The sequence below is a fragment of the Fukomys damarensis genome, unplaced genomic scaffold, assembly GCF_012274545.1.
Source record: "Fukomys damarensis isolate Sample0158 unplaced genomic scaffold, DMR_v1.0_HiC HiC_scaffold_37, whole genome shotgun sequence".
NCBI classification, from domain to species: Eukaryota; Metazoa; Chordata; class Mammalia; order Rodentia; family Bathyergidae; genus Fukomys; species Fukomys damarensis.
The window spans coordinates 3,226,900-3,239,151 of NW_022900949.1; the positions used below are offsets into that span (position 1 = coordinate 3,226,900).

General features: G+C 56.9%; 1 protein-coding gene and 1 long non-coding RNA gene across 11 annotated transcripts; one reads left to right on the forward strand and one right to left on the reverse strand.

Annotated features, from left to right (window-relative positions):
- Positions 1-1,760: 1,760 nt before the first annotated feature.
- On the forward strand, positions 1,761-10,527 carry Lrrc8e (leucine rich repeat containing 8 VRAC subunit E). 9 transcript variants are annotated; one of them, XM_010605629.3, is made up of 6 exons: positions 1,761-1,872; positions 2,241-2,428; positions 3,832-3,883; positions 6,346-6,456; positions 7,077-7,219; positions 8,259-10,527. In XM_010605629.3, exons 1-6 carry the CDS (start codon positions 1,863-1,865, stop codon positions 10,506-10,508), a joined length of 2,754 nt encoding a protein of 917 aa, XP_010603931.1. In that variant the 5' UTR covers positions 1,761-1,862; the 3' UTR covers positions 10,509-10,527. The 9 variants fall into 9 exon arrangements, 8 of the variants coding, with proteins under 8 accessions (XP_010603931.1, XP_010603932.1, XP_033615231.1 ...); XM_010605630.3 differs by lacking the exon at positions 6,346-6,456; XM_033759340.1 differs by lacking the exons at positions 1,761-1,872; positions 3,832-3,883 and having other exon boundaries at positions 2,276-2,428.
- A 38-nt stretch (positions 10,528-10,565) lies between these two features.
- LOC117284424 lies at positions 10,566-12,234 on the reverse strand. 2 transcript variants are annotated; one of them, XR_004515507.1, is made up of 3 exons: positions 12,133-12,234; positions 11,494-11,734; positions 10,566-10,644 (listed from the first exon to the last, which is right to left on the reverse strand). It is a non-coding gene; the product is annotated as an uncharacterized LOC117284424 (long non-coding RNA). The 2 variants fall into 2 exon arrangements; XR_004515506.1 differs by having other exon boundaries at positions 12,123-12,234.
- Positions 12,235-12,252: the final 18 nt, after the last annotated feature.

Sequence of the window (12,252 nt, forward strand, 5' to 3'; positions counted from 1 at the left end):
TGTTTTTTTTTTTTTTTGGTTTTTTTGAGACAGGGTCTCACTATGTATTTGAGACTAACCTGGAACGCCCTATGCAGCCCAGGCTGGTCTAGAACTCACAGCGATCCTCCTGCCTCAGTTTCCCCAGTGCTGGGATGACAGGAGTGCGCCACCACATCCAGCTTTTAGATTTTTTTTACAGAGGTTCACAGCAAAGAGTTTGCCCTGAGTCTCCAAAGGGACTTGGACTTGGACTTTTGAGAAATGTAGGGACTTCTACCTGGAACGCCCTATGCAGCCCAGGCTGGTCTAGAACTCACAGCGATCCTCCTGCCTCAGTTTCCCCAGTGCTGGGATGACAGGAGTGCGCCACCACATCCAGCTTTTAGATTTTTTTTACAGAGGTTCACAGCAAAGAGTTTGCCCTGAGTCTCCAAAGGGACTTGGACTTGGACTTTTGAGAAATGTAGGGACTTCTGAGACTGTGGGGAGGAATTGTGACGTTTCAGCCGTACACAGAACAGTCGTACCATGTTAGGCAGAACTGCGGCCTTGTGTTTACTTGGAGATTAAATATGGTTCAAGGAGAAGCTTGGGAGCCACCCAGGGGGTTAGGAAAGCACACTTCTGGGTACGTTTGGGTGGGTCATGGAGGCGTGGCTTTGGGGTCTCTATCTGGGTCCTGGCCCTTACCTGTCTGGTGCCCTTCCCCTGCTAATCCTCCTGGTTGCCTTGAATTAAGCAGTTCTGCCCCACTCTGTCTTTCTGCCATGCTGTCCCTGCCCTGGAACCAGGCAACCATGAGGACTGAACTCTCTGGAAGTATAAGCCAGGTAAACCTCTCTTGCTTTACATTACAGGGCTCCTTTGGTTTTTCCCAGTGAGGAGAAACCTGACTACTGCAGAGAGTACGGATAAGTGATGACAAGAAGACATTAAAGCTTCAGTGCGCTGTGGGAATATGAGAGAGCGCTGCCATTGGGAGGACGATGTTGCGACTCCTCAAAAGACTAAACAGGCTCGGCGTGGTGGCGCATGCCTGTAATCCCTGCACGCAAGAGGCTGAGGCAGGAGAATAATGAACTGGGGGGGGCAGCCTGGGCTACTGAGCAAGTTTAAGGCCACCCTGGAATATATAGTGAGACCCCCCCAACCACAAAACACTAAACAGCATTTCCATATGATTCAGCAATCGCGACTTTGGGTTTAGACACAAAAGAATCACACGCAGTGACCCGGCGGGATATTTGTATGCCCGTGTTGATAGCAGCATCATTCACAACAGCCAAGTAGAATCCTCCACGTGGCCGCCACCGACTGACGAACGGACAGACAGAACACAATCGGTCTGTCCATGCCGTGGAGTTTTCTTCTCTTTTTGGAGACAGCGACTCACTGGGTAGCTCAGGCTGGCCTCGAACTCTCGGCCGTCCTCAGCCTCCCGAGGGCTGGGGTTCCAGGCGTGCGCCACCACACCTGGCATTTTTTCAGATTTTTTTGTTTTGCGACAATGTCTCACGAAGTTGCCCAAAATGGCCTCAAACTCACGATACTCCTGCCTCATTCCCCCAAGTACAGGGGTTACAGACATGAGCCACTGTGCTCAGCTCACTTTTCCCCATTCTTTCGGAGGGGTGTGTGTGTGTGTGTGTGTGTGTGTGGAGAGGGACGGAGACAGAGAGAGGACTGAAACCAGGGCTTTCACACTGAGCTACATCCAAAACTTTTTTTATTTTTAATCTTTTATTTTCAGAGTCTCCCTTAGCCGTTAAGTTGCCCAGGCTGAGCTCAAACCTACGATCCTCCTGCCTCAGCCTCCTAGAATTTGGGGATTACAGGTGTGCAGCAACCATGGCCAGCTCACACACATCTTTTAGAGCTGGATGTTCTCAGGTAAAGCGGGCAGTCACAGTGGGAAACTGAAAAGGGACCTCGAGGGTGCGCGTCCTACTGCCCCGTCACAGGTCCGGTGCCCCTCCGTGACACTCATCCTACCTTCACCCTCGAAGCACCCACATGCAGGGCACAGCACCCCTTCTCCAGAACAGCCTCCAAAGGTGACAGCCAGGCCGCTGGATGAGCTCTTCCACGCCCCTTGGGTGGGACAGCTGAAGCCCTTTGATCAGCTCCCAGTGACCCCCACCGCGCACGGGAGCCCATGCCACCCGCAGTCCGAACCTGCCTCTTCACTGCCCTGCACAATAAACTGCCTTCTCTCTCCTCCCGCTACTGCTTCCTGCTTGCTTTGCGGGTGGCTACAGGGATCACCTGCACCAAATTCCTCCTCTCCGGCCTGAGTTCCGAGGAGCCCAGAGAAACGCAGACGGCACCCAGAGATAACCCATCCACTGCGCACGGAATGCCTGCTGTGCGTCAGGGCTGGGGATGCCACACAGAGAGACACGGGCCGGGGCCCTCAGAGGCCCCCGAGGTGGCTCTGCACTGGCAGGTGAGAGATGGGTATCAGGATGCTTGTTTCAGTCTGTGAATCGCAAACAAACCCCAGGGCTGGGTTCCGGGGAGCCACTGGGAAGAGAGAAAGAAACCTCCACCGCCCAGGGGTCCCCAAGAAGCCCTGTTTGCTGGCTGCCACCTTGATTTGTTATCCACCCACAGCCCTTGTCCCAAACTGACATGATTGTGTTCCTTCCTTTGTCTGTGGGGACTGATGTGTGTCTGCAACAGATACTCCAGGGCTGGGGGTGTGGCTCAAGGGCAGAGCACTTGCCTCGTGTGCTGGGATTCCCAGCACTGCAAAAAGCACAAAGTACTATAAACACTTAAGGAATCATAGCACTTGGGAGGCTGAGGCAGGAGAGTGAGTGCTGAGTTTGAGGCCAGCCTGGGCTACACAGTAAGACACTGTTCAGCACTCCCCCTAAAAGAGACAAACAATGGGACTGCCTACAGGAAGAAGCCTGGTTGAAGGGAGTCCCTCAAGCCAAAACATTTTCCAGTCTCACAGCTGGGGACAATTTCTTGGAGTCAGGTGACCACTCTCCTATCTACTCCTTCCATTAGAGAGGAATTTCCTGACAAAGTAAATCAGAGTTCAAACCTAAGCAGAAGGGCAGTCATTACACCTGTAAGCCCAGAACTTTGGGAGGTTGAAGCAGGAGGGTTGCCAGTTCTGAGTTCCACCTGAGCAAGTCAAGACTTTCTCTCAAAATAAAACGTAAAAAGGACTGGGGCTATAGCTCAGTGGGGAGGCCTGGATTCAATCCCCGGCACCATCAAAAAAAATGTTTAACGTTCAAACCCAATTGAACACTTTGCTGCTCTGGGACCCCGTCCAGGGCTCCCTAGGTGACAGCCAGTCCAGGGTGATGCTGACATCTCAAAAGCGGGGTCCCCAGAATAGAACCCCATCTCAGCCACCAAGACCTGAAAGCAGCTTGGCCCCACCACACCACAGGAGACTGGGGACACTCAGGCCGGCACCCCACTGGGCCCCAAAGCAGCACAGGAAGGGGGAAGCCCTCTCCTCTCTGCACCTGGGGACCCTGGGCACTTGCTCCTGATGGGCTGGGAGGCCAGGTGGTGGTGCTTCAGGGTGCGCAAGCCCTTCTATCCGCTCCGACACCTGCCCCAAAAGGGAATCTCAGGTTGTCTCCGGCTCCTCCCTGCCCCCCACCCCAGGCTTGCAGGGCTGTGTGAGGCCCCTGGGGTAGCCAGGACCAGAACCCTTCCTCTGCCTGCGCCCTTGGAGAGCCAGGTGGGTTGGACCTGGGAGGCCTGCAGCGCGGTGAGGCGGGGCCAGGTGTCCCGGGGCGGAGCGGCTCAGGAACCGCGGCCCGCCCTCCTGAGTCACCCTCTCCGCCTGCCCGCCCTGGAACTCTTCGGGCAACCCAGCCGCTCAGCGCCCAGGAACCCAGGAGTTGGGCCCAACGTCCACACCGCAGCAGTGAGTCAGGGGTCCCCACTGCGCGGAGGCTGGGTGGGGCTCTGGCTGGAGTCAGGGTGTGGCCCAGGTGGGCGACGGCTCAGGTGTGGCTGTCACATGGCCCCGGGTGGCCGCTGCAGACACACTGGAGCTGGGGGCAGGGACGGGGTGCGCAAACAGGCCGGCCCAGGGGCACCTGACCCGGGAGCCAGGCAGTCCCAGCACCAGGAGAGAGAGAGTCCGGACCTCCCACCCCGTCCTGGGGTGGCTGGCAACTGGGAAAACAGCACCAGCTCAGGGTGAGCACCTCAAACCCCAGAGCCCCAGCACTTGGGGTCCTTTCCAACCTGCCCAGCCGGAGGTTTTCCAACTTCGACACCCCAGACTCCCCAAATTCAGGTGGGGGCAGCTTGGCAAAGGGCCAGCCTGTCCGAGACCTGTGTCTCAGGAGATATCCTCCCGCTCCCCGTGCTGCAGTTGTCCACTGGAGCAGGAACTGGTCTGCCATGTTTGGGGAGGCAGCCTGAGGACAGCCTGAGGGAGAAGTGGGTGCAGCATGGATGAGGGGACCTGTGGTCCTAGGTTACAAGGACTCCCTCGCGTGGCCTTCCAGAACACCCTTCTCAAGTTCCTTCTGCAGACACCACACCTCAAGCTGTAATCCCAGCGCTCGGGAGGCCGAGGCAGGAGGACTGGCACGAGTTCAAGACCAGCCAGACTGCACAGTGTAACCCTGTCAAAAAAAAAAGAAAAAAGAAAAAAGGGATGAAAGAAAAGATGCCATAGCAGTGAGAGGAGCTCTTTCACCACAGACTAGAGTGGGTGCGGTCAAACAGACAGGGAGGGGCTGGGGATTTAGCCCAGTGGTGCCTGCCTTGCAAGCGCACGGTACTGAGTTTGATCCCCGATACAAAAAAGAAAAAAAAAACAGGGAGCGGGAGCTGAACAGTCCAGGCTCAAATGCCACCTGTAGTGAAAAAACCTAAGTGGTGAAGATCTGAAATAGCCCAGCTCCTAAAGTTAGGGTGAAATGTGGTATTGAGAGCATCAGGCAGCACACAATGAGCAGGGTCACCGTTGTCGTTTCCCCTCCCACCTTTGCAGGCCCTGTTCTGGGAGCCCTGCCACTAGCTCTGTCCAGACACGGGGCGGGGGGCACATCGCGTCGGTGGAACTTTAATGGCAGGTTTGGATGAGCACATCTGAGTCATGGAGACAGATAATGATAATCCCCCACATCCGCCTCTGATTGTGTGTGTGCGTGTGTGTGTGTGTAAAACACACCTTGTCCCCTGGGAGCCACGGGGCTGTGTGGGACTTGGGCTTTCTCTGTCCTCTTGCCTGTTGTGACTGCAGAGCTGGGACAGTGTGGGTGAGACCGGTCTGAAGAAGTTGGTCCCTGCCTGTCTGTGTAATGTTCTTGCGGCTGTCCCCAGACTACTGCTCTTTGTACTTTTTTCTTTTTGGAAAAGGGTGCTGGAGATTCAACCCAGAGCCTCCTGCTTGCTAGGCGAGAACTCTCCTACAGAGCCAAATCTCCAGTCCTTTTTAAGAGAGTCACAAATGGCCTTCAACTCGAGATCCTCCTGCCTCAGCCTCCTGAGTAGCTGAGATTGCAAGGGTGCACCACTGCACTCAGCCCCAGCTTATTGTTCTTAGGTTAAAGCAACTAAGTAGTGTCCCTTGAAAGTCAAAGGAACTGAGTAGTGGCCCTAGAAGGATTCATCGAGGCCCGCTGGGGTGGCTGGAACTCAAAGCAGATGCTACGACTCTCTGGTTCTGGTTCTTCCCTCTGCTTAGTGTTTGTGCTTTGTACCCTCACGTGTACCCTGACGTGCACCCCTGCTGTTCCATTTTGGTGGCTGTCTGATGTGTCCACTCCCTTGAGCTGCCCTGGCCTTTTTCTACCAGATTAGGACAAGGAGCCTGAGTTCACTCTACTTGGCTGTTGCATAGGACAGGGGTTATCTGTGAGCATGGGGGACAGTGGCACGTGGTGTCGGGGATGTTGGGGTCTGGGTACCCCTGCCCTGCAGACCCTCCATACCGAGGTGTGAGCCCCATTATGCAGAAGCAGGCTCAGCCTGGTGGGCGAGCACTGCGCCCTGTAAGGAGAGCCCCCACCCTACCCTGTCCGGACTCAGGAGTCACCCCTAGATCTCTGGGGAACACTGGGATGGATGAGGAAGGCACACAGTGGCACAGAAGTTGGCCAAGGTGTGGGGCAGGAGGCTGGGGTTTCCCCACTCTCTGGGAGATGGAAGGGAGGCCACAGAAAACTGGCCAGTGGCCCCAACCTGTGCCCAGTGCCCAGTGCAAATCTGCTTAAGAAACAAGGGCTGCAGGTGGGGAGCTGGGATGCTGGCAGGGTGGGCTGCCTGGGGCCCCCCACTCTTTCCTCCAGCCTGCCTCAGACAGTAACGTCCAGGATTGTGCCGCCCCCTTCCCCGTGTGACATGGGCCCGACTCGTCTTTGTCTGCAGTAATGACACCTTGGTCAAAAAGGAAACCAGGGACCGACCATGGGCTTCAGCCCAGCAGCTGGGCAGCCCCGCCCCATGCCAGCCGCCCACCCGGAGGTGTCACCCTGACAGGTCTCCCTTTCCAGATCCTGCACCTTTCACTTCCAACACTCCTCCGTCTCCCAGCCCAGGTCCCGAGTGGACCTCAGATTCCGGCCTCCAGAACCCTCCTTTGGAAACCCAGGTGTCCGGGTCACACACACACCCCAGGGCTGCTAACCTTCAGCGTGGCCACTCCCTAACCCCTGGGGCCCCAGAAACCAGAGCAGAGCCAGACTCCAGCTGGCTTTTCCAGTTCGAGGTTGGAGGTGGTGCCCAGAATGCCCCTGGAGGGGCTGGGGGCCCACGCCCCGGAAGTCCTGGGCCCTGGGCCACTCCCTGGTCCTGTGGCTGTGCAAGCCAGGACGGGAGTCAGGATACCTCGGAGCAGGTGTTTAGGGGATCCTGGCATCGGGGTGAGGAGAGGAAGCTGGGGAAGCGGGCCGCCAAATGGCAGGGGTTCAGGGCGCAGGAGAGGCAGGGTGGTCTGGAAAGGTGATCTGGGATGGGGCAGACAGGCAAAGCCCAAGCTAAGAAGGGAAGGGAGAGGAACAGTGCATGCATTCTGCCAAGAGAGGATCGGGAACCCCAGGGGGAGACACTGGCAGGGAGATTGCTCTGGACCTCTCCACACTGCTGTCTACTTCCTACAGGCACGATGATCCCGGTGGCCGAGTTCAAGCAATTCACGGAACAGCAGCCAGCGTTCAAGGTGCTCAAACCCTGGTGGGATGTCCTGGCTGAGTATCTCACGGTGGCTATGCTTATGATTGGGGTCTTCGGCTGCACCCTGCAGGTGAGGGGCGGGGCCCCCTGGGGAAGCCCGGAAGCCGTTCTGTCAAACCATCCCCAGCCCAGTTCGGACCCTTCGCCTCCCCCTACCCCACCGCCACAAGGGCAGCACCATCAGAGTTCTCCACACTGCTAGGCTATTTCCTACTTTTCTTCTACTTTTTTTTTTCTTTTCTTTTTCCCTGTTGGCAGGGCTGGGGATTGAACCCAGGGCCTGGTCTTTGTAATACTCCATCTAATCCCTGGAATCTAGAAAGGGTTCCGGTTACTGAGGTAGCACGGGGTGAGTGACTTTAACACCAGAAATGATCACGGTGCCCTGGACAGGCTGGGATCCCTCCGAGGCCTGACGGGAAAATCTTGCGTCCCCTGGCTTGGAGGTGGCATTCTGTCTTCTGATCCTCTTCCATGTTTGTCTGTCTGTTTTACACCGAACTGGGGATTGAACCCAGGGTTGCTCTACCACCGAGCTACATCCTACCTTTCTTCTTTTAATTTTTTTTTTTTTTACTTTGAGACAGAGTCTCACTTAAGTTACCCAGGCAGGCCTTGAACTTGTGATGCTCCTGCCTCTGTCTCCTAAGTAGCTGGGATTACAGGTGTGCCACCGTGATCGGCCTAAATAGCCCCTCTTTCTAAGGTCACAGTTCCAGAGGATTAGGGTCCATCCTGATGACCTTCTCTCGACCTGATTATTATTACTATTATTTTTGTGTGTGGGCACCAGGGTTGAACTCAGGACCTTGCACTTTCCAGGTGGCAGAACCACGGAGCTAAATCCCCAACCCTCGACTTAATTACTTTCTATAAAGACCCTATTTTCAAATAAAACCACTTCACCAAGGACTGGAAATTGAGATGTCAACATCTTTGCGGGATGGGGGTTGGGGGTTACACAACTCAACGCGAGTCCCTTTCTTCAGACCAAGGTTGACGGTGCAGTTTTTAGCAACTCCTCCAAAGTCATCCAGTCGGCAGCGGTCGGGATCGGGTCTCCCCGCTCGCCAGCCCCTCACTCTCTTCCGCCATCTCACCCTCACCAGGTGACGCAGGACAAGATCATCTGTCTGCCCAGTCGCGAGCCCTGGGAGAACGTCTCAGAGGCCCCGTGCCAGCAGCTGTTGCCTCGGGGGGTCTCCGAGCACATGGGGGGTCTCCGGGAGCTGAGCGGCCTCAAGAACAACTTGGACCTGCAGCAGTACAGCTTCATTAACCAGCTGTGCTACGAGACAGCCCTGCACTGGTACGCCAAGTACTTCCCCTACCTGGTTGTCATCCACACGCTTATCTTCATGGTCTGCACCAGCTTCTGGTTCAAGTTCCCCGGCACCAGCTCCAAGATCGAACACTTCATCTCCATCCTGGGCAAGTGTTTCGATTCGCCGTGGACCACCCGGGCCTTGTCGGAGGTCTCCGGGGAGAACCAGAAAGGCCCAGCCGCCGGACGGGCCACGGCGGTCGCAGTGGCTGCAGCGGGGACCGGGTCAGGGAAGGCAGGCGAGGGCGAGAAGGAGAAAGTGCTAGCAGAACCCGAGAAAGTGGTGACGGAGCCTCCAGCCGTCACCCTGCTGGACAAGAAGGAGGGTGAGCAGGCCAAAGCCCTGTTCGAGAAGGTCAAGAAGTTCCGCGTGCACGTGGAGGAGGGCGACATCCTCTACACCATGTACATCCGGCAGACGGTGCTCAAGGTGTGCAAGTTCCTGGCCATCTTGGTCTACAACCTGGTCTACGTGGAGAAGATCAGCTTCCTGGTGGCCTGCAGGGTGGAGACCTCAGAGGTCACCGGATATGCCAGTTTCTGCTGTAACCACACCAAGGCCCACCTCTTCTCCAAGCTGGCCTTCTGCTACATCTCCTTCGTGTGTGTCTACGGCATCACCTGCCTGTACACACTGTACTGGCTGTTCCACCGGCCTCTCAAGCAGTACTCCTTCCGACCGGTGCGCGAGGAGACAGGCATGAACGACATCCCCGACGTCAGGAACGACTTCGCCTTCATGCTGCACCTCATCGACGAGTACGACTCACTCTACTCCAAGCGCTTTGCCGTCTTCCTCTCCGAGGTCAGCGAGAGTCGCCTGAAGCAGCTCAACCTCAACCATGAGTGGACGCCGGAGAAACTGAGGCAGAAGCTGCAGCGCAACTCGCGGGGCCGGCTGGAGCTGGCTCTCTGCATGCTCCCCGGACTGCCCGACACTGTTTTTGAGCTCAGCGAGGTGGAGGCGCTTAGGCTGGAGGCCATATGTGACATCGCCTTTCCCCCGGGGCTGTCACAGCTCACAAACCTTCAGGAGCTCAGCTTGCTGCATTCGCCCGCCAGGCTGCCCTTCTCCTCCCAGATCTTCCTGCGGGACCGCCTGAAGGTGATCCGGGTCAAATGCGAGGAGCTCCGAGAGGTGCCCCTCTGGGTGTTTGGGCTGCGTGGCCTGGAGGAGCTGCACCTGGAAGGGCTTTTTCCTCCAGAGTTGGCTCGGGCGGCTTCCCTCGAGAGCCTCCGGGAGCTGAAGCAGCTCAAGGTGTTGTCCTTGCGCAGCAATGCCGGGAAGGTGCCAGCGAGTGTGACCGACGTGGCCGGGCACCTGCAGCGGCTCAGCCTGCACAATGACGGCGCGCGGCTGCTGGCCCTCAACAGCCTCAAGAAGCTGGCGGCGCTTCGGGAGCTGGAGCTGGTGGCCTGTGGGCTGGAGCGCATCCCGCACGCCATCTTCAGTCTAGGCGCGCTGCAGGAACTTGACCTCAAAGACAACCACCTGCGGTCCATCGAGGAGATCCTCAGCTTTCAGCACTGCCGGAAGCTGGTCACGCTCAGGCTGTGGCACAACCAGATCGCCTACGTCCCAGAGCACGTGCGGAAGCTCAGGGGCCTGGAGCAGCTCTACCTCAGCCACAACAAGCTGGAGACCCTGCCCAGCCAGCTCGGCCTGTGCTCCAGCCTCCGTCTGCTGGATGTATCCCACAACGGGCTACATTCTCTGCCGCCCGAGGTGGGCCTGCTCCAGAACCTGCAGCACCTGTCTCTCTCCTACAACACCCTCGAAGCCTTGCCGGATGAGCTGTTCTTCTGCCGTAAGCTGCGGACATTGCTTCTGGGCTTCAACCACCTGGGCCACCTCTCTCCCCACGTGGCAGCCCTCGGGGCCCTTAGCCGCCTGGAGCTCAAGGGTAACCGGTTAGAGGTGCTGCCGGAAGAACTGGGCAACTGCGCCGGACTGAAGAAGGCGGGGCTGGTGGTGGAGGACACCCTCTATGAGGGGCTGCCCCATGAGGTTCGCGAGAGGATGGAGAAGGAATGAGGGCAGTGTGGGGCAGGCTGTAGAAGACTTCAGATGCTTCCACGCCGGCCTTGTCTGCGGAGGGGCCCCGCCAGGAGAGGAGGGGCAGATGTGTCAGCTCTAGTGGGGTCCCGACAAGATCCTGGGACTGGTTTGTCTGAGGAGAGACAGGAAGTTGTGGATTTGGGGTGGAACCTATACGGAAATATGAACTCAAGTCATAGAACCCTCAGATCAAAACCACACCTGTGTCTTTGGCCGGCCGGCCCGCCCTCCCTCTGGACATTCCAGCTCCATTAGTGTCACGGATGGGCGTGGGACCACATCCCATTGGGATTTCCAGCCTGCTCCCCCACCAACAAAGCAGCTCAAAATCTGTGTTTCTCTCCCAAGGAGGGGACACAGATATAAAGGACCGGGTTTCTACACCCCCATCCTCACTCAGATGCTATTTTCTTATTTATAAGTTGCTTGCTGCAGACACATGTACTTATATTTGGCTGTGCACCAAAATCAACTGAGGAGCTAGGACAGAAAAAACATCCCAGGCCCCACCCCTAAAAGACGGACTCAAGAATTGTGGGCGGGGCCAGGAACCTGCTTGTAAATAAGCATGCTGGATAATTCTGATGCAGGTGGTCCTAGGACAATACGAAACGGATGACCTAAAGAGTATGGGTACTTTAACATCTAGAGCCCCTCTTAGGTCCTAGACCCTCTGATAATCTGATGAAAGCTGGGTGCCTCCCCGCTCAGCAAATGTAGTACACACACACACAACTCTGCCAACGACTTTCCGGCAGCCCACAAGGGCTATCCATGGACTTCCTAAGGTTTGCCGACTCCAGGTTAAGAACACTTGTCTTGGAGGCTACATTTTGCCGAGGACAAGCGGTGAAATTCATTGTCTTTTGGATGTCCCTTGTGTGAGGGACCATACAGCAGTAGGCGCTCAATAAATCATAATGATGAGAATTATAATCTGAGCTCTTCTGTGCATGCTTACCGTCTAAGCCTGAACTCCACAGTGAGACACTGTCTCAAAAACGAAACAAAACAAAATCTACATTCCACGAGCCGTGCTCACATTCTGGGGTCAGGAGAGCTGCAGATGCGGCGTCCTAAGGTTCCACGCAGGTCTGGCTGGACACACGGACCTTGAGCTTAGCTCTATCACCAAAGTCAGGGGTCCCGTCGCTGGATTCCCAGAGCTCTCCTTCCCCGCCAGGTTTCGGCCCGCTCAGCTCCTGGGACCGGAAGAAACAAAAAGGGGTTCCCACGGGTGCCCAATTATGGTGAGGAGGCGGCACCGCGCTGCCAGCACGAGGTCAGGCAGCAATTAAGTCTAACAGGGATTCTAATAAAGCAGCGTCTGGGGCGTGGAAGGCAGTTTCTTGAGGGTGCGGCATCCAGAGTGAAACCGACCAAGAAAAGCGACAGGAACCACGCGCTGTACCGCAGCGAGGGACTGATGCAGCGGAACAAGCGGCCGTGACGCGCTCGCGCAGAAGGAGGCACGCGCGTGTCGGCGTTTCTCCCCTCTGTACCCCTGCGCGCCACTTTCCCCACCCACCGCCGTCTAAAGCACTGTAGGTTTCCACGCAGCGCCTCCTGCAGCAGGGCTAGGGAACTCACGCATGCGCACCACGGGAGTAGTTGCGCGTTGCCCACCGCGAGCTCTAGGTGGCGTCATTCGTCGGGCTGGAACGAAGCACGCACGCGCGGAGATTCGCACGCGGGCCGGGCGGGCGTGCGTCGCGAGCAT

What these genes read in the sequence shown, in the direction of transcription:
- Lrrc8e (XM_010605629.3), top strand. An exon ending in CCAACGTCCACACCGCAGCA is followed by an intron (nt 3,884 to 6,345) that starts GTGAGTCAGGGG and finishes CTTTGTCTGCAG; the next exon opens with TAATGACACCTTGGTCAAAA. An exon ending in TCTTCGGCTGCACCCTGCAG is followed by an intron (nt 7,220 to 8,258) that starts GTGAGGGGCGGG and finishes CACCCTCACCAG; the next exon opens with GTGACGCAGGACAAGATCAT.